Source organism: Triticum urartu, chromosome 5A (genome assembly GCF_056163025.1).
Source record: "Triticum urartu cultivar PI428250 chromosome 5A, HENAU_Tu73, whole genome shotgun sequence".
NCBI classification, from domain to species: Eukaryota; Viridiplantae; Streptophyta; class Magnoliopsida; order Poales; family Poaceae; genus Triticum; species Triticum urartu.
This window is the reverse complement of record NC_141877.1, coordinates 6,067,740-6,091,650: the sequence shown is the minus strand read 5'-3', so window position 1 is coordinate 6,091,650 and position 23,911 is coordinate 6,067,740. Positions and strand designations below refer to the sequence as shown.

At 43.7% G+C, this 23,911-nt stretch overlaps 1 protein-coding gene across 1 annotated transcript; it reads right to left on the bottom strand.

Annotated features, from left to right (window-relative positions):
- Positions 1-282: 282 nt before the first annotated feature.
- LOC147967368 (uncharacterized) lies at positions 283-3,098 on the bottom strand. Its single transcript, XM_087522460.1, has 2 exons — positions 1,032-3,098; positions 283-931 (listed from the first exon to the last, which is right to left on the bottom strand). The coding sequence occupies exons 1-2, from the start codon at positions 1,673-1,675 to the stop codon at positions 283-285; spliced, it is 1,293 nt and encodes a 430-aa protein (XP_087378586.1). The 5' UTR covers positions 1,676-3,098.
- Positions 3,099-23,911: the final 20,813 nt, after the last annotated feature.

The following is a 23,911-nucleotide window of genomic DNA, read 5'->3' as shown; positions in this document are numbered from 1 at the left end:
AACGATCAAATTTTAATCACACAGGCATCAGGGTTTTCAAAAAGAATAAAACACTTTATGGTAGGTATGAGCCACGTTTTAAAATGTGGTAGTTTTGGGGAACCTTAACCTAGGAGTGCATAATTCCAAAGAAGTCACCAGCTATAAAACATAGTACAATAGTAGGAGTAACAATTGTAATTAAACAAACAAATATAATTGTAAATTCTTATCCTTATAAATTAAAGGTGAGTATGTAGCTCAAATCGATATCAACTCACATAAGCCCGTACATGAGATGAACTAGTTCTTCGGAGGGAACTCTCCAGTCCAACATGGGGTGTAAGGAGAAGACATGAAGTATTGTATGTCATCATTCATGTTGAAATACGAATAACCCTTTGGGCATATATTTCCTAAGACTTCAATCTTCGAGCCATTTAAATGATATGCCAGTCCTGTGATTCCTGTCTCGCTTGATTCACTCAAGAACAGAATCTCTCTATAGGGGTGAAATCCGAGTATCTGAATATCATAGCTCTTATTATCATCATGACTCTCTTTATTATGGTAATAACAATCTTGAACATCATCATTGTCAGAATCCCATTCATATATCTGTTCAGTTGATGCTTCCTTGAAGTCATTTAGAGAACGAATAGAACGAAACCAGTTGTAGTTAATATCTTCTAAGATCCAGTGTCCACGGACTCGTTGGTTGAACCGGTGGCGTACTAGCACGGGATTAAGGTCTATGTCATCCTTCAACATCCACTCCATTTGACCACATGATTCATTAAGGATCCAAACTCGAAGCAAACACTTATCTTCTTCAAATGCCACAAGGTACACCCCCTTTTTTGATTTTGCTATATTAATATCTAGAGAGCCGTCCACTTTCATAACAATTGGTGTTTTAATTACACGGTATGCATTATCTGACAATGATATTCTGCATAATCAAATCATGCATTGTCCATAAATGTTTTAATAACAAACCACCACCAAGATAGACATCAGATAATATAATAACAAAGCTGGTAAACATGTACCTCATAAGAAAAGCAGCCCCGCAGTGCATATAAAGTGCTCTTCGAAAATAGACAGCAGCCTCTCTGAATTCCTGCCAACCCACCCGCATCTCGCCGACGGTCCTTGCCGCACCGCCTTCTCGGACGAAATACTTGTCCTCCCAACAACTAGTCCTTGATGAGAACACATACATCCTGCATGGAGACGGTGGCCACTCGGATTCCTCCATGGAGAGGTCTGCCTCGTCTTCGTCACATATACGATCGTTGTTGTCACGCAAACATGGGATCATAAGTACCTCATAGTGTGGGGATATCATCGGATCATAGACCAAATGACTAGAGTACCACATGTTCCATCTAGTACAATCTTGGGCCGTGCACGGCGGGAAAGCATTCCACTGACGGGTGGCAGGGTTAACGACACAATTTTTGCTGAGCAAGAGTAGCCCGTTACAGTGATCCTCGATGTTGTAGCCATGCCAATCATCAGAGTGTTCCCATATAGTGCCGGCGCGAGGGCCGATGGAGGGCAGGAAGCTGAGGTCGCCGCTGATGGCATCTCCCGAGGAGGAGGAGGGGCGGGCGAAGAATTCGGGATACTTGTGCTCCATGAAGTGGACGAAGAGGCCGGCGAACGAGAGCGGGAGCAGGTCGGCGCGCATGAGGCGGTGGGCGTCGACCACTTCGCGCCAGGCCCTGCAGACGCGGCGGGCACGTCTTCCGGCAGGTCAGGCGTCAGCCCCTGCTCCCCCTTTCGTCTACGCGTGCGGCCTTCAGCGGCCGGTCTTCGTCGGCAGCCATGGCGTGCCTACCGTACGTGATGATCTTCGCTCTGGAAGAAACCCTAGATTGATTATGATTTTGTGTCCGCGCGTGTTGTATGAGGAGATTGGCTCGGGGTGCACCGTCATCGGCCGGTTTGGAAAGCCGTCTGGAAGCACGCAATCTGCAGGTGGTTTAGTGGGCTCTCATCGCACTTAGATTGATTCATTAGTGGGCTCTCATTAGACAGATTTTTTTTATGTGCGCTAGCCCTATTAGCCCACGTACATACTGGATTTCATCAATGATTGATTACTTCCTAGCTAAGTTCTTCTTCTTCCATCCATTTATGATCAAAGTTGCCATCGTTTGGTCTTTGGTGACCGACCATGAACAACGTTGAGGCTGATTCTTCTTCCATTTGTGGAGCAAATGGTCGTGTGGTGGCAACTTCTTAATAAGGTTGAGAACGTCTGATCTGTCACCTATCCTGTAACTGAAAGCGGAGAATGTCCATGAACCCCACATTGCATGCCATAAGGCGGCCTAATCTTCTACTAGACGTACTGTTTCGATCGAGAGTGGAGTAAAAATAAAGAAGGGGTTGTTGGCTTTTCACCTGCTTTAGTACATCAAAGGTGCCGTAAATTATTTATTTCCAACCCAAGAAGGAAAAGATAAGATGTGGAGCCCAAAATGGAATGGAAAATGCTGAGAGAATAGAAAGTACTGAAATGGAAGAAAATTGTCAAGCTGTTCCAGAGTAGCTAATCTACAGCAGAATGGTACAACATGTAGATTGCATCATCATCGTTAATTACTGTCTGTTCTTTATTTAAGAGAGGTGGATCAAGCTCCAAATGAGCAGTGCCTGCTTGTTCCAATTGATTCGGTCCCTCTTAATTAGCACACCATTAATCATGTTTTCCTCCGTACAACTTGTTGATGAGCAAGTCGTACCACAAGGCCAGTGCAGCAATAGAATGTTTAAAGACTCGGACAGGCATGCATGTAGTACAACATTCCATTTGTCAAGCAGTGCCCTAATTAAAGCAAGAATTTGTGATTAAGAGGCTGTCAAACCTCAACACCCTCCCTTCTGATGTTAATGTTAGTCAGGTACATACAGTGACGTTTGAACCGATCTGCGCTCATCTCACGTCTCATTTTGACAGATACGGGAACCTCACAACGTATTGTCCATGCACATTGTCATTCTGATGTTGTTAGTTTTCAGACAAATTAAAATCAACCAACTTGGTCGTCATCAAAGATTTTGCACGCCGGGAGATCAAATTCTCCAATCAATTCTGGCAGGTTCAGTTTGATTTGCTTTCTAGCTAATGTTATCTTACTATGCAGTACATGGAGGCTCAATGAAAATTCATTCATTCATTCATGCGTTATTTTCATTTCCTTTTCTTCTTTTTTTGACAGGGTGCATGCTCCACCTAACATGAAACTGGAGGCGACATTGTTGAAGTTGAAGCACCGCACCTACTTGGTCGTCAAATTCAACAGCGCGGTTAATACACGAAAGGGGTCGTTGTCTTGTGGCCATTTTTAGCATGATCATTAACTTATTGCAAACTGAAGGAAACAAAAATGGGCAAAGATAAGGTGGAGCTAGCCCAACTTGGAATGGCAAAATGTTTGCGGAGAGGATAGCTCTCTTCTTTTGGATCGGTGCACAATTGATGATATATACTCATCATTTTTACCTGTTTGCGGGAAATGATAGAATGCAACTTGGAGAGAAAATAACCAGAGAGAGAGAGAGAGAGAGAGAAGCAACAATTTGAGAAAAGAAAGAAGAGGAAGGTTAGGTCTAGGTAGGTAGTAGGTGATTGAAAATGAATGAATGATATTGGTGTGAGATTCAGAGATAGGATGGAGCACCACCTACCCTTGAACCAAGCAAAGTAGTACGATGTCCGTACATCAGTCCAAGAGACAGTTGAGTTGATGAGACCATTTGCTGGGCTTGGTCACCTAATTAATTTGGTCAAAGCTTTTGCTTAATCCAGTCCCTCACTGAGACTGTTCTTAATTAGACTTTTGATCAGCTAGACTGGTAGGTACGTAGAATCTATGTGTTAGTTTACTACTACTAATCCTAACACTAACACCAGTTGAAGCATGAAGCTTGTTGCGGTCCATGGACGATGAACAAGGGCTTGGCGTTTTTTTGCTTGAATAAGTACTTAGTTAACATACAATACATTAATACGAGAACGGCGAAAGAGCGGACGAGCTCGCTTGCTCTCGCTAAGTGGAACTCTACTGGTGGTGCAAGGAATGTCCAAGGATACGCATCGTGAAACTGAAACAGTAGCGTGCGGTTTTGTATGCCCGTGACAGAGCGACGGCGCCGTCACGGCAGTCCGTGCATAAGTTTCATTGGTATATGTATATGTATATACAGGACCTATATGTACACCACGTGTTCGGGCTATGTCGCAGAAACTTGGGTGTGTTATTTCCAGTATATATAATTAGGAGTAATTACTACATGTGGTGTCTTCTTGTTCTCAAAAAGGAAAATACATGCGGTGCTTCTGTTGTGTTGTCTGACTAAAACACATGCCTTATTTGTGTGTGGTATTATTTCTCGCAACTATACTACTTGTGGAACTTGAATGTTGTCTGCAACAATTTCCACTAAAAAGACTGCCGCTGGAGAGTTGAGATTAGTTTTTTTTTGTGTGCCTCAACTCCAAGACCAGATAACTTGCACCCTCTAAAACCAAACAAGGTTCGTCCTTGGACTCGGTTTTGACCACACTCAAATTCACATAATTATTCAAATCCGTGAAAGTGCTTGAAATTTACGTACTTATTTCCAAATCCGCTTACTTTTTCCAAGTACATATAATTTTTCAGAATTCACATACTTTTTTCAAATCCATGATTTTTTTAAAATTCATGTACCTTTTCAAATCCACATAATAATTCCAAGTTCACGTAATTTTTTCTAGTGAACTTATATCTTATCAAATTCATGAACTTTTTAATGTTTCACGTACTTTTTCCATGTTTGCATAAATATTTCCAATTAATGTACTTTTTTAGTATTCATGTACTTTATTCAAAAAAATCATAAATTTAAAAAATATCACGAACCTAGAAAAAGTAAGCGGATTCAGAAAAAAGCGAACGTGAAAAAATTACACGGATCTGAAGAAATGTATGCGAATTTGAAAAAAGCGCATGAGTTTGAAAAAATGACGTGAACTTGAGAAAAATACTTGAATTTGAAAAAATTAAACGAATTTAAAAAAAATCATTGATTTGAATTAAAATATACGTGATTTTTTTAAAAAAAATCAGGGATTTGAACAAAATTATGTGGCTTGACAATATTTGTAAGTTAATAAAGGCAGATACTTAAGGTATAGGATTGGATGTGGCCGGCTTCCGCATTCGTGTCGACTGGACCATCCACCTGAACGTTTGAGGGGAGTTTGAGACGGTTGTAGATGCTTCTAGTGCCCGCTCATGCAAAAGTTGATGTATCAAATATCCTGGTGTGTAGTTGGTGTGCCAAAGTGTAGGTGTGGACGTTGAGCACCCCTGGTTTTGCACTCGCAGCCTCGCACATGTTGGTCCTGAACGTCCCGTCCCCCCCCCCCCCCCCCCCCCCGGGTCTGTTAATCATGTGGGCCCGTCCTACCTGCAAAGCCCAATACACAACGTATACATCTGACAGTACCTGACGCAGCCCAATTCGGACGAGAACGAGCGCCCAGCGATTCCAGGAGCATGCGAGCTCATCCGTTCCTATGGATTTCTCACATTAATACATATTACCTATTTTGAAACGGAGGTAGTACAACATATTGATGTGCTGCTGAATTAATGTATCAAGACATTCACATATGTAGAAGAAAGCCAAGACAAGTGGGAGAGTATCAAAGTTAAGGGCTCCTTTGGTTCATAGAAATTATGTACTATGATTTTTGGAGGAACTTTTCTATTGGTGGTCATTTGATTCGTTTGATTGGAATCCTCGGGAACTATTCCATTGGATTAATTTGTACTCCCTTTGATCTATATTTTTTGTCACTCAAATGGATATATCTAGACGTATTTTAGTGCTAGATACATCCTTTTGGGCGACAAGTAATATGGATCGAAGAGAATGGTAAATCTTGGAGGAAAATTTTCATCCACTCAAACCCCCTATGATAGAATTCATCTGTTTTTCTTGTGCTATCAAACACTCTTCTATTCAAAATCATGCATAAAAGGACATGACACTTTGCTCATGTGTTTATTCTATTCATGCATTTTGTGAATCCCGCAAATCAAATAGGCCCTAAACATATGGAGTAGCACCATATGGCTTAGCTTTGTTTTAGTGAACATACCACATGCATTTTGTGAATCCCGCAAATCAAGCCATATGTTCACTAAAACTGCCAAATACATTCTACCTTAAAGTCAATCATTCCTAAGTTTGATCAAATATATAGAAGAAAAATCCAAGAACTACAATATTGACCAAATACATTACAAAAGTATATCTGATGGTGGATATATTGATATTGATTTGAGGGTGTCCTTATAATACCTCTTTCTAATAAATGGATTTGGCAGTTCTCTGCTAACATTAAAAAAAACTATACTCGTCTAATGTCTCATTTTTGATGGTGATCCAAATTAACATCACAAAAGGTACATGTTTCACGTACATTTCATCTGGGGCCTAAACTGGAATTGGAAGCAAGATGCTTGATGAATCGATTTTGTCGTGAAATTCGATGGACGTGTTTAACTTCGGATCGATCTCTAGTTACAGCCTCTCGGTGGAAAGTGGAGTGGAAAAATAGAAGAAGGGGTCGTTGGCTTCGCACCAGTTTTGCTATAATCTTCATTCATTCAAATGAAAAAAGGGGGGAAATAAGATGGAGCCCAAGTTGGAATGGGAAACGTTTGGAGGGACCTGAATTCTTCTTTAGGATTCGTGTACAATGGCTAACAAATGGTAGAATGCTACTTGGATAGAAAATTACCCCAAAACAAGTGGCATGCTTTATCCTTTATGGATTGTGAAATTGATTGCCCTGTCAACAAATAGTGAAAGAAAAGAAGGTAGGGGTGGACAGGTAGGTAGTTGGGTGGGTGAAAATGAATGAAGTCGGTCTCTTGGTATGAGATGTTTGAGAATCTAGTGATAAGGATGGAGCACCATCTACTCCTGTAGCAAGCGAATTAGCACTCGTAAGGTTCACTTTGAGAATGAGAGGACGGGATCTTGGCAACAGTAGTACGATACCCGTACAGGCAAGGAATCAGTGGATGAAACCAAACCATTTGCTGCTGGGTTTGGTCACCTACCAATTTCAGTCAATGCTCTTGCTTAATCTAATCTCTCACATGAGATTTTAGTTAATTGTTAGACCGTTGGACGGGTAGACCGGTTGGTAGAATGAGAATATATGTTGGGGCTGTGTGTTAGTTTAGTACTCTATGATACTAGTTGAAGCACCGATCAAGCATGATGTGGTTCATGGATAGTTTTAATGGAAAATCAGTGAGAAAAAACCCGAGATGTGAGGGGGGAAATCAAAAAGGTAGGAGAGAAGAAAAACTTGTGTAAGGTTCCGCCATCCTCTTATGATAGAATGAAGGAACCTTGCAAATTTTTTAAGTATGATAGACAAGTACTAGTTAATAACATACATACATATTGATGTGTCGTGGAATTTATCTCTTAGGGCCTTCACAATAGTAGAAGAAAGCCATAGGATCCCATATGATTTAAATCCTTAGAAGTTTTTCTTATGGTGGTTGTCTTGATTCTTGGATTGGAATTCTTAGGAATATTTGTATAAGATTGATTGTACTACATTTTGAAGGTAAATTTTCATACACTCAAACCCTTTATTTTCTTGTGCTGTCAAATACCCTTTCACTCAAATTCATGTAGTTTGGTAATCCTACATGATATAAGAGGACGTGACACTCTATTCCCGCGTTTTCATGTTCGTGTGTTTCATCACGTTAATTAATCCCCAAAATGTCAAAATCGGCTGACCAACCTCACCCTCAGTCGGTTGCCTCCCGCATGCTCGTCACGCACCGCTCATGGGTGCCCCACATGAGAAGCGCCTCCGACCTTATCCCTTCCCCTCTTCTTCCTCATTTGCTCGACACATCGCGCGCCCCAACAATCCTCCAGTCCGGCCACTGACCACGTAAATCCAACGGCTGCGTGCGACATGATCCAATGGTCCGCATGGTCACCGATCCGCAGCGGTAGTGTGGTGTAGAGGATCGTCCGTTCCTTTGTCCAGAAATCCCCCCTGTCCCTCCCATGTGCCTTCTCACTCGATGTAGATAGGAATTCCCTTTTCTAATAAATAAAAATAGGCCAAAATCTCACGTGAACGAGGGTGTCAATTAAGTGTGAGTGTCGACACTCTTTCACAGTGTATAAATTCAGTTAAAAATTCATCATTTCTAAGTTTGATCCAATCTATAGAAGAAAAATCCAACAACTACAAAATACATCACAAAAATATATCTGATGGTAGATATACTGATATTGATTTGAGGGTGTTCTTATAACACCTCTTTCTAATAAATGGATTTTAGAGCTAACATTTAGAAAAAATGTAAGCTCATCTCATGTCTCATTTTGACGGTCATCCAAACAGCACGAAAAGGTTTTTTTTAGAAAAGGAGGATGACCCCCGGCCTCTGCATCTGGAAGATGCATACGGCCACTTTATTGATTATTCTCAGGACCTTACAAAGTATTACAACAATGAGTCTGAATCCATCATCTTGGCAACACATACCGCAAACTTCTATCCAAAATGATGAAGGGGTGCTAGCTGGGCCACTACCCAAACCACTCACCTAAGCCTAACATCAAAAGCCGGAAACCGAAACATTCGGAAGCCCCAGCCGAGCCACATACCAGGTCTGGGGCACAATCCGGTCAGACGCACTCGTGTGTCGTCACCGCCATCTTCCACAGGTCCGTGTACATTTCATCTGGCACCTAAACTGGAATTGGAAGCAAGATGGTTGGCGAATCGATTTTGTCATGGAATTCAACAGACGTGTTTAACTTGGAATGGGAAACGTTGAGAGAGAGAAAGAGCACTTCTTTTTAATTGGTGCACAATTGCTAACGATCATCTTTTCTCTCATTATGCGGGAAATCGTAAAATGCAGCTTGGATAGAAAATTACCCCGAGATAAATGGCATGCTTTTTGCATTCTGAAATTGATTGCCCTGATAAACAAATTGGGAAAAAAAAGATAGGTGTGGATAGGTAGGTAGGTGGGTGGGTGAAAATGAATGGAGTTGGCCTCTTGGTGTGAGAGGTTTTGGGAATCCAAAGATAAGATGTAGCTCCATCTACTCTTGTAGCAAAGCAAATTAGTACGCGTACACTTCCGTTTGAGAATCAGAGAGGATATGGGCAATAGTAGTACGGTACCCATACAGCGAAAGAATCAGTTGATGAAACCAAACCGTTTGATGGGTTTGGTCAGCTATTAATTTAGTCAAAGCTCTTGCGTAATCTAAGACTACCCACAGTGGGAGTAACATAGATAGTAACATCACACATATCTAAATAAAACAAATGACGTGGCAAGTAATAAATGAAAAAAGAAAGGCATATGGTAACATAGCTAGTTACTAGTAGTATGAGTAACAACACATATATCAAGGTAAGATGAGTCTATAGCCTAATAAATAAAGTGTTGTATGTTACCACATATATGTTACTCTCCACTATAGAGGTAGTAACATAGAGTAGTAACACGGGCATGTTACTACTCTATGTTACTACCCATCGTGGCTAGTCTAAGACCTCTCCCAATGCAATGGTGCTTAGATGAGGTGCTAAGTGCATTAAATACCTTAGCAACTCAACTCCCCAATGCATAGATGCTTAACTTGTTGTTGCTAAGCACACTTTATTTAATGAGTTAGCACCTAAAGTCTTTCATGCATTGGTCAAATTGTTTCATTTAAGTTGTTTGCCTAGGTTATCGTGCTTGGCATTGGTTCTTCCTGGGTCACCAAAGTACTCTATGTCCTCTTTAAATGTTGTGCCATGTTATTTTTTTCGTTTATGTGGTATGCTTAGCCTCTGTCCACGGTGAAGCACTGGGAAGGGCCTAATCCTTCGCTGAGATTGTAATTAATTATTAGACTGCTGGACAGCCAGATTGGTTGGTAGAATGAGAATCTATGTTGGGGCCGGGTGTTAGTTTAGTACTCCTTGATACTAGTTGAAGCACCAATCAAGCATGTCATGGTCCATGGGTGGTTGTAAGGAAAAAACGATGAAAAAAAAACTTAGAGATGTGAGGAGGAAATCAAAATGGGAAAAGGAAAGGAAAACTTGTGTAAGGTTGGGCAAAATATGAGCGGACGACGGAACTTTATGTCTTCTTTAAGCACGAGAGATAAGTACTATCAGTAGTTAATAACACACAAATTAATAATACGCCTGTAACTTTTTGTAAGATGTTTGTTCAGTCTATGGTAATGTCAAAAACGTCTTATATTAACGATTCAGCCAGCCTCTAAAACCAGTCTAGGTCATCTGTCTCCCGTCGGCGTCTTTGGCGGCCCTAGGGCCATGCAGACGTGGTAGATCCCGGTCTTTGCCACCGGAGCACTCCATTTTCAGATTTTTTTTTTGTTTTGTTAGGTTTGTGCCAGGCTCAGTAAGGCGAGACGGCGGCGGCTCCCTGAAGACGGAATAAGATTCTTCCCGTCTAGCCCCCGTTCTGGTGGTGTATCTAGCATCGTCGGAGGGCATGTGGAGGTGTGTGTCCGATGGATCTCGCGGGATTTGATCGGTGCTTGTCTTTGGTGGATCTACTCGGATCTGGTCTTCGTTCGTGTGTCTTTAGATTGAATCCTTCCAATCTACGCGTCTTTTCATCGGCAACGGTTGCTGCTCTAGTGTGTTGGTCCTATGAGGCCTTAGCACGACGACTTTCCGATTGTCTACTACAACTAATTTCGCCCGGCTTCGACGTGGGAGGGGCGATGAAGGTGGCGCCCCTCCGGCTCGTTTCAGTGCTTGAAGTTGGCGCTAAATGGTCTACGAACCTGGATGCAATTTTTATTGTTTCTGATGTTTATTGTGCTGCCATGATTGAAAATGAATAGATTTGGAAGTTTTCAAAAAAAATGTCTTATATTAAGTTACGAATGGGGTACATACATATTGATGTGCCGCTGATTTTATCTATCAAGACCTACACAATAGTAGAAGAAAACCACATACATCGCATAGGATTTTTTCTTACGGTGGTCGTCTTGATTCATTAGACTGGTATTCTTACGAATACTTGTATAAAATTCATTTGTATTATATTTTGAAGGTAAATTTTCATACACATAAACCTTTTGGTTGAAATCCTTTGTTTTTCCTTGTGCTATCAAACACTCTTCCTATATTTGGTAATCCTACATGATACAAGAAGACATGACACTCCCTTATTCATGTCCGTGTGTAGTGAATCCAGAAAAGGTCCAAATCGGCTGACCAATCTCAGCCTTGGTCGGTCGTCTCCCACACGCTCGTCATGCACCGCTCATGCGTGCCCCACACGTGAGGCATCTCATAGCTTGTCTCTTTCCCTCTTTCTCCTCGTTCGCTCGCCAGATCGTGCACCCTGACGAATCCTTCGGTCCGATGATGCGGATGCAACGGCTACGTGCGACATGATCCAGCGGTCCGCATGCTCACCGATCTGACGCAGGTAGTGTAGTGTAGAGGATCCTCCATTCCTTTGTGCGGAATTTTCCTTTGCCCCTCCCATGTGCCTTATCACTATATGTAGATAGGAATTTCCTTTTTCAGTCAAATAGACCCAGTGCCAATTAAGTGTCAGCACTACACACTGCTCACAGTGACACACGAAGAGACAAGATAGAGAGAAAGGGCCCTCCGTTCCTTTGTTCAAAAATTTCCGTTTTCCCTCCCATGTGCCATCTCTCTCACTCTATGTTGATAGGAATCTCCTTTTCTAATAAAATAGGCAAAAAATCTCACGTGAACGAGGGCGCCAACTACGTGTCAGCACCAGCAGACACTCTTTCACGGTGACACACAAAGAGAGGGCTTCCAGAGAGAGAGAGAGAGAGAGAGAGAGAGGGGTCCTCCGTTCCTTTGTCCAAAAATTTCCTTTGTAGCAACAACTACAGTATTGACCAAATACATTATGAAAATATATATGGTGGTGGATACATTGACATTGATTTGGGGGTGTTTTTATAATACCCCTTTTTAATAAATGGATTTGACAGTTCCTTGCAAAAATAAAAATAATATCTATGCTCTCATTTCATGTCTCATTTCAGTGTTCTAGACATCATAAAAAGGCACATGCTTCATGTACATTTCATATGGCACCTAATTTGGAATCGGAAGCAAGATGGTTGACGAATCGATTTTGTCGTGAAATTCAACAGACGTGTTAAATTTCGGATCGATCTCTAATTACACTCCCACGATCAGAAGTGGATTGAAAAATAGAAGAAGGGGCCGTTGGTTTCGCACCAGCTTTACTATAACCTTCATTCATTCCAACGAAAAAAGGGCAAAGATAAGATGGAGCCCAAGTTGGAATAGGAAACGTTTGGAGAGTGCATAGTCCATTTGGATTTGTGCACAACAATGGCTAACGATCATATTTTCACCCATTTTACGGGAAATGGTAAAGTGCAACTTGGAGAGAAAATAAGTAGCATGCGTTCTGAAATTGGTTGCCTGATCAACACATTGAGAAAGAAAGAAGATAGGGGTGGACAGGTAGGTAGGTTGGTGGGTGAAAATGAATGGAGTTGGCCTCTTGGTGTGAGATGCTTGAGAATCCAGAGATAAGATGGAGCACACCATCTACTCCTGTAGCAAGCAAATTAGTACACGTAGGTTCAGTTTGAGAATTAAAGGGGGATCTGGGCTGATACTCCCTCCGTAAAGAAATATAAGAGCGTTTAGATCACTAAGGGAGTACCAAACCGTTTGCTGGGTTTGTTCACCTACTAGTTTAGTCGAAGCTCTCGCTTAATCTAATCCCTCACTTAGATTGTAGTTAATTATTAGACCGCTGAACAGATAGATTGATTGGTAGAATGAGAATCTATGTTAGGGCCGGGTGTTAGTTTAGTACTCCTTGGTACTAGTTGAAGCACCGATCCAGCATGCCGTGGTCCATGGATAGTTTTAATGAAAACACAGTTGAAAAAAAAAACCAGAGATGTGAGGGGAAGAAAAATTTCCGTAAGGTCCTGCCATCCGCTTATGATAGATAAGTATGATAGAATGATGGAACCTTACATTTTCTTTAAGTATGATAGATAAGTATTAGCTAATAACATACACACACTAATAGAGTATTTGACAAAAAACTACCACATTAGAGGTTGCCGTCCCACTGAAATACCACATTCAAAAAAGTGAATGATGACAACCAAATTTTTCTAATTTTGTGACTGAAAACTACCAATTTTAGAAAATGATCAGTTTAGATGATTTAAACACGTTTATGACATACGGGACCCACAAGTCGGGGCTGACGTGGCGGCGAAGTCAACTCCGTTTATTTTAACCGTTAGGTTGACCGTTATTACATGTGGGGTCCACACGTCGGCATCAATCTTTTTCTTCATCCCTCTCTCTCTCTGGCATTTCCACGAACATCTTGTGTGCACCCGTGCTTGAGCTCCGAACTCCTCCATGGCGACGCCCAGGCGCAGCACCTCCCCGGTGTTGGTCGGGGAATGGAGACGGCGGCGCAACCACGGCGGGTGGAGCCGCCTCGCCCGCACCGGCGACCACGGACTCCTTGAAGAGCTCGGCCGCGGCCATCGCGAGCGTGTGCGGAGCCGTGTGCGCAGCGCCTGCCACCACGAGCGTGCGTGCGCAGCCGCCGCCGCCGCCGCGTGCTGGCCGGCTAGCGGCCGCCGCCGCCGCGAGCACGTGTGCAGCCGCCGTTGCCGCGAGCATGTGCGGAGCCGTGCGCGCAGCAATTGCCGCCGCGAAGGTGCATGCAGTCGCGTGAGCCGGCGACGGGCTCTTCCTAGGAGTGGTTGGGCAGCTCGGGCTCTCCGGATCCAGACGGGTTTGAGGCAGGGGAGAGGTGAGCGCCGGCAGTGAAGCGCTGCGGAGGTGGCTCGCGGGTGCACATGATGTGTTTGAAGAAATGCCAGAGAGAGAAGGAGGAGGAAGAGGAAGCTTGATGCCGATGTGTGGGCCCCACTCATAATAACGGTCAAAATAAACGGAGTTGACTTTGTCGTCACGTCAACCCTAACGTGTGGGCCCCGTATGTCATAAACATGTTTAAATTGTCTAAACTGGCCATTTTTTTAAAGTGGTAGTTTTTAGTCACAAAGTTAGCAAATTTTGGTAGTTATCAGTCAATTTTCTAAATGTGGTAGTTCAGTGGGACGGCAACCCCTAATGTGGTAATTTTTCGTCAAATACTCCACATTAATACATACATATTGATGTGCCGTGGAATTTATCTATCAAAGCCTTCGCAATAGTAGAAGAAAGCCATAGGATCCCATATGATTTAAATCCTTAGAATTTTTCTTACGGTGGTCATCTTGATTCGTTGGATTGGAATTCTTACGAATATTTGAGTAAGATTGATTGTACTACATTTTGAAGGTAAATTTTCATAAGCTCGAACCCTTTATTTTCTTGTGCTGTAAAACAACCTTTCATCCAAATTTCTGTAGTTTGGTAATCCTACATGATATAAGAGGACATGACACTCTATTCTTGCATTTTTCATGTTCGTGTGATTCCTCAAGTTAATTTCAAAAAAGTCCAAATCGGCTGACCAACCTCAGCCTCGGTCGGTCGCCTCCTGCACGCTCGTCACGCACCGCCCATGCGTGCCCCACACGGGAGGCGCCTCTGACCTTATCCCTCCCCCTCGTTTTCCTCATTCGCTCGACACATCGTGCCCCCCGACGATCCTCCGGTCCGCCACGTGACCACGCGAATCCAATGGCCACATGCGTCATGATCCAACGGCCCGCGTGGTCACCGATCCGACACCGGTAGTGTAGTGTAGAGGATCGTCCGTCCCTTTGTCCGGAAAATTCCTCTGTCCCTCCCATGTGCCTTCTCACTCTATGCATATAGGAATTTCCTTTTGCATCAAAGATAGGCCAAAATCTCACTCTATGTTAACACCACCATACACACCTTCACAATGTTGATGTGCTGTTGAATTTATGTATCAAGACATTCACATGTGTAGAAGAAAGCCAAGACAAGTGGGTGAGTATCAAAGTTAAGGGCTCATTTGGTTCATAGAAATTTTGTACTATGATTTTTGGTGGAATTTTTTCTAAAGGTGGTCATTTGATCCATTTGATTGGAATCCTTGGGAATTATTTCATTGGATTATATACAAAGTATTTTAGTGCTAGATACATCCTTTTGGGCGACATGTAATACGGATCCGAGAGAGTGGTAAATTTTGGAGGAAAATTTCCATCCACTCAAAACCTCCTATGGTAGAATTCATCTGTTTTTCTTGCGCTATCAAACACTCTTCTATAATTTTATTCAAATTCATGTATAAGAGGACATGACACTTTGCTCATGTGTTTATTCTATTCATGCATTTTGTGAATCCCGTGAATCAAATAGGCCCTAAACATATGGAGTAGTACCAATGAGAGGGTGTCAAGTGGCAGCGCTAGACCCTCTGATACATGCATAACAAGGAGGAAGGGTGTAGTGTAGTGTAGAGAATCCTCCTTTGTCCATAATTTTCCCTTGTCCTTCCCATGTGCCTTTTTCACTCTATGTAGATAGGAATTTCATTTTCAAATCAAATAGGCTCAATTCTCACGTGAACGAGGGTGCCAATTAAGTGTGACACTCCTTCACAATGATACAAAAGGAGAGAGATAAAAATGCTCTAGTGCAGTGTAGATCCTCCATTCATTTGCCCAAAAATTTCCTTTTCCCTCCCTCCCTCCCATGTGCCTTTTCTCTAGGTATTTCCTTTTCTGTTCAACACCATAACACCATTAATTAATTATTTACTACTACTACACTCCTCCATTCTTCTTCTGGAGTTACTCATACAAATCTGTAATCACACTCTCTCGATTGAAAGTGGAGTGAAAAATAGAACAAGGGGTCATTGGATTCTCACAACTTTTACTATAATCCTCTGTCATTGCAACGAGAAAAAGGGCAAAGATAAGATGGGCCCAAGTTGGAATGGGAAACGTTTGGAGAGAGCACAGCTCCTCTTTTGGATTGGTGCACAATTGCTAACAGTCATCTTTTTCCCATTTTGCGGCGGATAGAAAATTACCCCAAGTCTTGAATTTTGGGGCCCAAGATAAGTGGCATGCTTTCTGCATTGTGAAAGTGATTGCCCTGTCAACAATTTGAGAAAGAAAAGAGATAGGGGTGGACAGGTAGGTAGGTGGGTGGGTGAAAATGAATGGAGTTGGCCTCTTGGCGTGAGACGCTTGAGAATCCAGAGATAATATGGAGCATCATCTACTCCTGTAGCAAGAAAATTAGTGCTCGTAAGGTTCAGTTTGAGAATCAGTAGTACGACACCTCACACCCGTACAGCCAAAGAATCGGTTGATGGAACCAAACCGTTTGCTAGGTCTGGTCACCTACCAATTTAGTCAATGCTCTTGCTTAATCTAATCCCTAACTGAGATTGTAATTAATTATTAGACGGCTGGACAGATAGATTGGTTGGTAGAATGATATGTTGGAAATATGCCCTAGAGGCAATAATAAAAGCATTATTATTATATTTCCTTGTTCATGATAATTGTCTTTATTCATGCTATAATTGTATTATTCGGAAATCGTAATACATGTGTGAATAACAGACACCAACATGTCCCTAGTAAGCCTCTAGTTGACTAGCTCGTTGATCAACAGATAGTCATGGTTTCCTGACTATGGACATTGATGTCATTGATAACGAGATCACATCATTAGGAGAATGATGTGATGGACAAGACCCAATCCTAAACATAGCACAAGATCGTATAGTTCGTTTGCTAGAGTTTTCCAATGTCAAAGTATCTTTTCCTTAGACCATGAGATCATGTAACTCCCGGATACCGTAGGAGTGCTTTGGGTATACCAAACATCACAACGTAACTGGGTGACTATAAAGGTAGACTACGGGTATCTCTGAAAGTGTCTGTTGGGTTGACATGGATCAAGACTGGGATTTGTCACTCCGTATGACGGAGAGGTATCACTGGGCCCACTCGGTAATGCATCATCATAATGAGCTCAAAGTGACCAAGTGTCTGGTCACGGGATCATGCATTACGGTACGAGTAAAGTGACTTGCCGGTAACGAGATTGAACGAGGTATTGGGATACCGACGATCGAATCTCGCGCAAGTAACATATCGATTGACAAAGGGAATTGCATACGGGGTTGATTGAATCCTCGACATCGTGGTTCATCCGATGAGATCATCGTGGAGCATGTGGGAGCCAACATGGGTATCCAGATCCCGCTGTTGGTTATTGTCCGGAGAGTCGTCTCGGTCATGTCTGCTTGTCTCCCGAACCCGTAGGGTCTACACACTTAAGGTTCGGTGACGCTAGGGTTGTGAAGATATGTATATGCAGTAACCCGAATGTTGTTCGGAGTCCCGGATGAGATCCCGGACGTCACGAGGAGTTCCGGAATGGTCCGGAGGTAAAGAATTATATATAGGAAGTGCTGTTTTGGCCATCGGGACAAGTTTCGGGGTTATCGGTATTGTACCGGGACCACCGGAGGGGTCCCGCAGACCCACCGGGTGGGGCCACCTGTCCCGGGGGGCCACATGGGCTGTAGGGGGTGCGCCTTGGCCTAGATGGGCCAAGGGCACCAGCCCCAAAAGCCCATGCGCCTAGGGTTCCACTTAAAGGAAGAGTCCAAGTGGTGGAAGGCACCTCTAGGTGCCTTGGGGGGGGAGGGAAACTTCCCCTTGGCAGCCGCACCTAGGAGATTGGATCTCCTAGGCTGCGCACCACCCCCCCTTGGCCCTCCTATATATAGTGGGGGAGAGGAGGGACTTCATACACCAGCCCCTGGCGCCTCCCTCTCCCCCCGTTACATCTCTCCTTCGTAGTATAGGCGAAGCCCTGCTACTGTGACGCCCTGCATCCACCACCACGCCGTCGTGCTGCTGGATCTTCATCAACCTCTCCTTCCTCCTTGCTGGATCAAGAAGGAGGAGACGTCTCCCGTCCCGTATGTGTGTTGAACGCGGAGGTGCCGTCCGTTCGGCGCTTGGTCATCGGTGATTTGGATCACGTCGAGTACGCCTTCCTCATCCCCGTTCTTTAAACGCTTCCGCGCGTGATCTACAAAGGTATGTAGATGCATCCGATGACTCGTTGCTAGATGAACTCCTAGATGGATCTTGGTGAAACGAGTAGGAAATTTTTTGTTTTCTGCAACGTTCCCTAGCAGTGGCATCATGAGCTAGGTCTATGCGTAGTTCTTCTTGCGCGAGTAGAACACAATTTGTTGTGGGCGTAGATTTGTCAACTTTCTTGCCGCTACTAGTCTTTTCTTGCTTCAGCGGTATTGTGGGATGAAGCGGCCCGGACCAACCTTACACATACGCTTACGTGAGACCGGTTCCACCGACTAACATGCACTAGTTGCATAAGGTGGCTGGCGGGTGTCTGTCTCTCCCACTTTAGTTGGAGCGGATTCGATAAACAGGGTCCTTATGAAGGGTAAATAGAAGTTGACAAATCACGTTGTGGCTTTAATGTAGGTAAGAAGACGTTCTTGCTAGAACCCTAATTCAGCCACGTAAAAACTTGCAACAACAATTAGAGGACGTCTAACTTGTTTTTGCAGCAAGTGGTTTGTGATGTGATATGGCCAAAGTTGTGATGAATGATGAATGATCTATATGTGATATATGAGATGTTCATGCTATTGTAATAGGAATCATGACTTGCATGTCGATGAGTATGACAACCGGCAGGAGCCATAGGAGTTGTCTTTATTCTTTTAATATGACCTGCGTGTCATTGAGAAACGCCATGTAAATTACTTTACTTTATTGCTAAACGCGTTAGCCATAGTAGTAGAAGTAATAGTTGGCGAGCAACTTCATGGAGACATGATGATGGAGATCATGATGATGGAGATCATGGTGTCAAGCCGGTGACAAGATGATCATGGAGCCCCAAGATGGAGATCAAAGGAGCTATGTGATATTGGCCATATCATGTCACGTTTATTATTTGATTGCATGTGATGTTTATCATGTTTTGCATCTTGTTTACTTAGAACGACGGTAGTAAATAAGATGATCCCTCATAATAATTTCAAGAAGTGTTCCCCCTAACTGTGCACCGTTGCGACAGTTCGCTGTTTCAAAACACCACGTGATGATCGGGTGTTTTATTCAGACGTTCACATACAACGGGTGTAAGACAGATTTACACATGCAAACACTTAGGTTGACTTGACGAGCCTAGCATGTACAGACATGGCCTCGGAACACAGAAGACCGAAAGGTCGAGCATGAGTCGTATAGAAGATACGATCAACATGAAGATGTTCACCGATGTTGACTAGTCCGTCTCACGTGATGATCGGACACGGCCTAGTTAACTCGGATCATGTAATGCTTAGATGACTAGAGGGATGTCTAATCTAAGTGGGAGTTCGTTAATAATTTGATTAGATGAACTTAATTATCATGAACTTAGTCTAAAATATTTTACAATATGTCTTGTAGATCAAATGGCCCACGTAGCCCTCAACTTCAACGCGTTCCTAGAGAAAACCAAGCTGAAAGACGATGGCAGCAACTATACGGACTGGGTCTGGAACCTGAGGATCATCCTCATAGCTGCCAAGAAAGATTATGTCCTACAAGCACCGCTAGGTGAAGCTCCCGTCCCACAGAACCAAGACGTTATGAACGCTTGGCAGACACGTGTTGACGACTACTCCCTTTTTCAGTGCGGCATGCTTTACAGCTTAGAGCCGGGGCTCCAAAAGCGTTTTGAGAGACATGGAGCATATGAGATGTTCGAAGAGCTAAAAATGGTTTTTCAAGCTCATGCCCGGATTGAGAGATATGAAGTCTCCGATAAGTTCTTCAGCTGTAAGATGGAGGAAAATAGTTCTGTCAGTGAGCACATACTCACTATGTCTGGGTTACATAACCGCTTGTCTCAGCTGGGAGTTAATCTCCCGGATGATGCGGTCATTGACATAATCCTCCAGTCGCTTCCACCAAACTACAAGAGCTTTGTGATGAACTTCAACATGCAGGGGATGCAAAAGACCATTCCTGAGTTGTTCTCAATGCTGAAATCAGCGGAGGTAGAAGTCAAGAAGGAACATCAAGTGTTGATGGTCAATAAAACCACAAAGTTCAAGAAAGGCAAGGGTAAAAAGAACTTCAAGAAGGACGGCAAGGAGGTTGCCGCGCCCGGCAAGCAAGCTGCCGGGAAGAAGCCAAAGAATGGACCCAAGCCCGAGACTGAGTGCTTTTATTGCAAGGGAAGCGGTCACTGGAAGCGGAACTGCCCTAAGTACTTAGCGGACAAGAAGGCCGGCAAAACAAAAGGTATATGTGATATACATGTAATTGATGTGTACCTTACTAGTGCCCGTAGTAGCTCCTGGGTATTTGATACCGGTGCAGTTGCTCATATTTGTAACTCAAAGCAGGGGCTGCGGAATAAGCGGAAACTGGCAAAGGACGAGGTGACGATGCGCGTCGGGAATGGTTCCAAGGTCAATGTGATCGCCGTCGGCACGCTACCTCTATATCTACCTTCGGGATTAGTTTTAAACCTTAATAATTGTTATTTAGTGCCAGCTTTGAGCATGAACATTGTATCGGGATCTCGTTTAATTCGAGATGGCTACTCATTTAAATCCGAGAATAATGGTTGTTCCATTTATATGAGTGATATGTTTTATGGTCATGCTCCTATGGTGAATGGTTTATTCTTTATGAATCTCGAACGTGATGCTACACATGTTCATAATGTGAGTGCCAAAAGATGTAAGGTTGATAATGATAGTCCCACATACTTGTGGCACTGCCGCCTTGGTCACATAGGTGTCAAACGCATGAAGAAGCTCCATGCAGATGGACTTTTGGAGTCTCTTGATTATGAATCATTTGACACGTGTGAACCATGCCTCATGGGTAAAATGACCAAGACTCTGTTCTCAGGAACAATGGAGCGAGCAACCAACTTATTGAAAATCATACATACTGATGTGTGCGGTCCAATGAGTGTTGAGGCTCGCGGTGGCTATCGTTATGTTCTCACGCTCTGTTTATCCTACTGAACCCGGCGCAACTTTTCACCGCCGGCCGATTCCAGAAGGATATGCTAAGGTGATGGTGGATGAAATAACGGAGGGATTTGAGGACCTCCAGCTTGACCACCCTACCGGTGAAGGGGAGACTAGGCTGGGGTCTGCTCTGAAGACTCCATGCCTATGGCGGAAGGAGCTCATCAACCTTCCGAACTGGACGCCTCCGCCTCCTCCTCCTCCTCCGGCAAGTCAGGGCACTCCGCCTCCTCCACCGCCTCCTCCTCCGGCAAGTCAGGGCACTCCACCTCCTCCACCGCCTCCTCCTCCGGCGAGTCAGGGCAGTCCGCCTCCTCCACTGCCTCCTCCTCCGGTGAGTGACGATCAGGGCACTCGACCGGCTCCTTCTCCGGCGCGGGGAGGGCACTCCGCCTGCGCCGACGCGCCCGAGCAGCCAGCCTCCTCCTTCTCCGCCTCATCAGCAAGGGCGGAAGAGACCTACCGCCGCTCCGGCGCGTCGTAGTCCTTCTCCTCCGCCTCGTAAGCAAGTAAAGAAGACAACCGCTCCGTCTGCTCTGTCGGCGTCTAGCAGTACAGCCAGAGGCGGGAGGAAATACAGATTCGGTCCTTCTCTGAAGACTCCAGAGAAGTTACCATACGAGAGGACCCCGGAGGAGAACGCCGAGATCGCACGAGAAGAAGTGAGGAACTACTTTAAAGGGGTGAAAGCAAAGAAACATCCACCTCCGGAGGAGAAGGTAGATCCGGTGAAAGCGAAGCGCATTCTGGCTGCCCTGACAAAACCACACAAGTCTCCGCCGAAAGGAAACTATGAGCGCATTATTGGAAAGGAATTTGCCGAAGCGGAGCGGTCGGGAAGTACTGTCAGTGATCAAAGGCTGAAACAACGACGAGCTGGGAAACAAATTGCCCAGCTCGGTGAACAAGCGAAGCAATCGTGCCCCCCGCTCAAGGTGCCTAGCGACAACGTCGCTAATGATCCGAGGATGGTGCCCGGTTATAGCAATCTTGGCGATTACCTTCCCGACGATGTACATTATGATTTCATGGAGGTGCAGATACAAAGATACGAGTACGGGAAGCCTCTCGTCAAAGATGAAAGATCTCTATCAACGATGATGCGAAGATTGCATGATTGGTACTTGAAAATCTGTAGAGACTCTGGGGGGAGGAGTACTTTGTATGTGAAAGTTAAAAAGGAGCATGACCTCGTTGGAATTGAACTGTTGCCTGTTCCATTTGAGGAGTTCTTTCAGTTTTTCAATCAATTGGCCCTCGATAAAACAACGGTCACCTGCTACTGTCTGTAAGTAGTACTACTTCTGTCATTAAGTCTCTCTATATAGCTCAGCTCTTTCATTGCATGTATTTATAATCATCCTCACTATATTATGCAGATTGAAGATCGCCGAATTGAAGAAAAAGACAAGTCAGTGATATTGGGTTCATTAACACATATCTCATAGATGCAACACAGGTTAAATTTCATGTCGCAGATACCGAGGCCAACTTGCTACGATCGTTGGTAATAAATGAAAACAAAGATATAATACTCTTTCCTTACAACTTCAGGTGAGTGTTACTGTCTTGTGCGTATTCAGTTTCCCTTATATTTTAGTCAAGGTTATAGTAATGTAATTGATGAGTTATGCATGCGTGTGCAGTTACCACTATATTCTCCTAGAGATTAAGCTTGAGCAGGGACTAGTAACCGTCTTAGACTCAAGACGAAAGATCCCCAGGACTATGCGGACATGACTCAAATGCTCGAGAAGTAAGTTAAATCGATCATTATCCATCATATCAGCAACTTTGTTCATTTCCTGATATATCAAGTAATTGTTTTCTTTGTCTGGCAGGGTTTGGAAAAAATTCTTCAAAAAAGCTCCAGGACTCCCGAAGAAGCTGCAATTTAGACACCCGAAAGTAAGTACTATAGTAGCATGTTCCGCGCATCTTCTATTGATTCAAGCGCTAGTTTCATCAATACCATTTGGCATTCTTGCTTATCAGTTTGATTGACCTCTATTTCTTGTAAAGTGGTTGTGGCAGGAACAAGGGAATAATTTCTGTGGATACTACGTTTGCGAGTCCATCCGCCACATGATCTGTGAGCGGGGCTACACTGACGAACAATATGAAGTACGTAAATAACAACATTCACAATTTTATTTTATTACCATCATTTGTGTTGAGTTTCATTCATTCATATATATATATGTATTGACCCCCTTCTTCAAATTAGATGTTTCGGAAGCGGGATGAACTCCTAGCACCAGCTCGCATGCGAGCAATTCAAGAGGAATTGGCGGCATTCTTTTTTGACCACGTGATCGCTGAAGACGGAGAATACTATGTGGACCATGAGTCCGTATGATTATATTTGTAAGAGATAATTATTGTATATATGTAGCCGGTAGTGTCGGATAGATATACGAGAACTTGTTGTTCGACCAATCTCTCGGAGAAGGAGAGGTGGTCGATATCACTTCTCTATGTATGCATATATGTTCATGACGATCTTCTGTTTCCTTCGTTTGCTTACTAGCTAGCTAGCGTGTCTAGTCCTCTCTATACGTATGTATAGTACGTAGCGTCGACCAAGCACGGATATAAGAGAGGACACTTCTCTCTATTAATTATAGCTAGCTAACACAATATATGAAACACCTAAATTAACCCCACAAAACCCCCAAACCTCCCCCCTTACAAAAAAAACAAAAACCCCAGCCACAGAAATGCTGACGCGTGGATGCCTATTGGTCCCGGTTGGTGCCACCAACCGGGACCAAAGGGTCTCCTGC

Bases quoted from the DNA above. Each gene is read 5' to 3' on its own strand.
- LOC147967368 (XM_087522460.1), bottom strand. From the start codon at position 1,675: ATGCGCGCCGACCTGCTCCCGCTCTCGTTCGCCGGCCTCTTCGTCCAC. The intron at 932-1,031 runs GTACATGTTTAC...TTGATTATGCAG, and splicing joins GGGGCTGCTTTTCTTATGAG to AATATCATTGTCAGATAATG.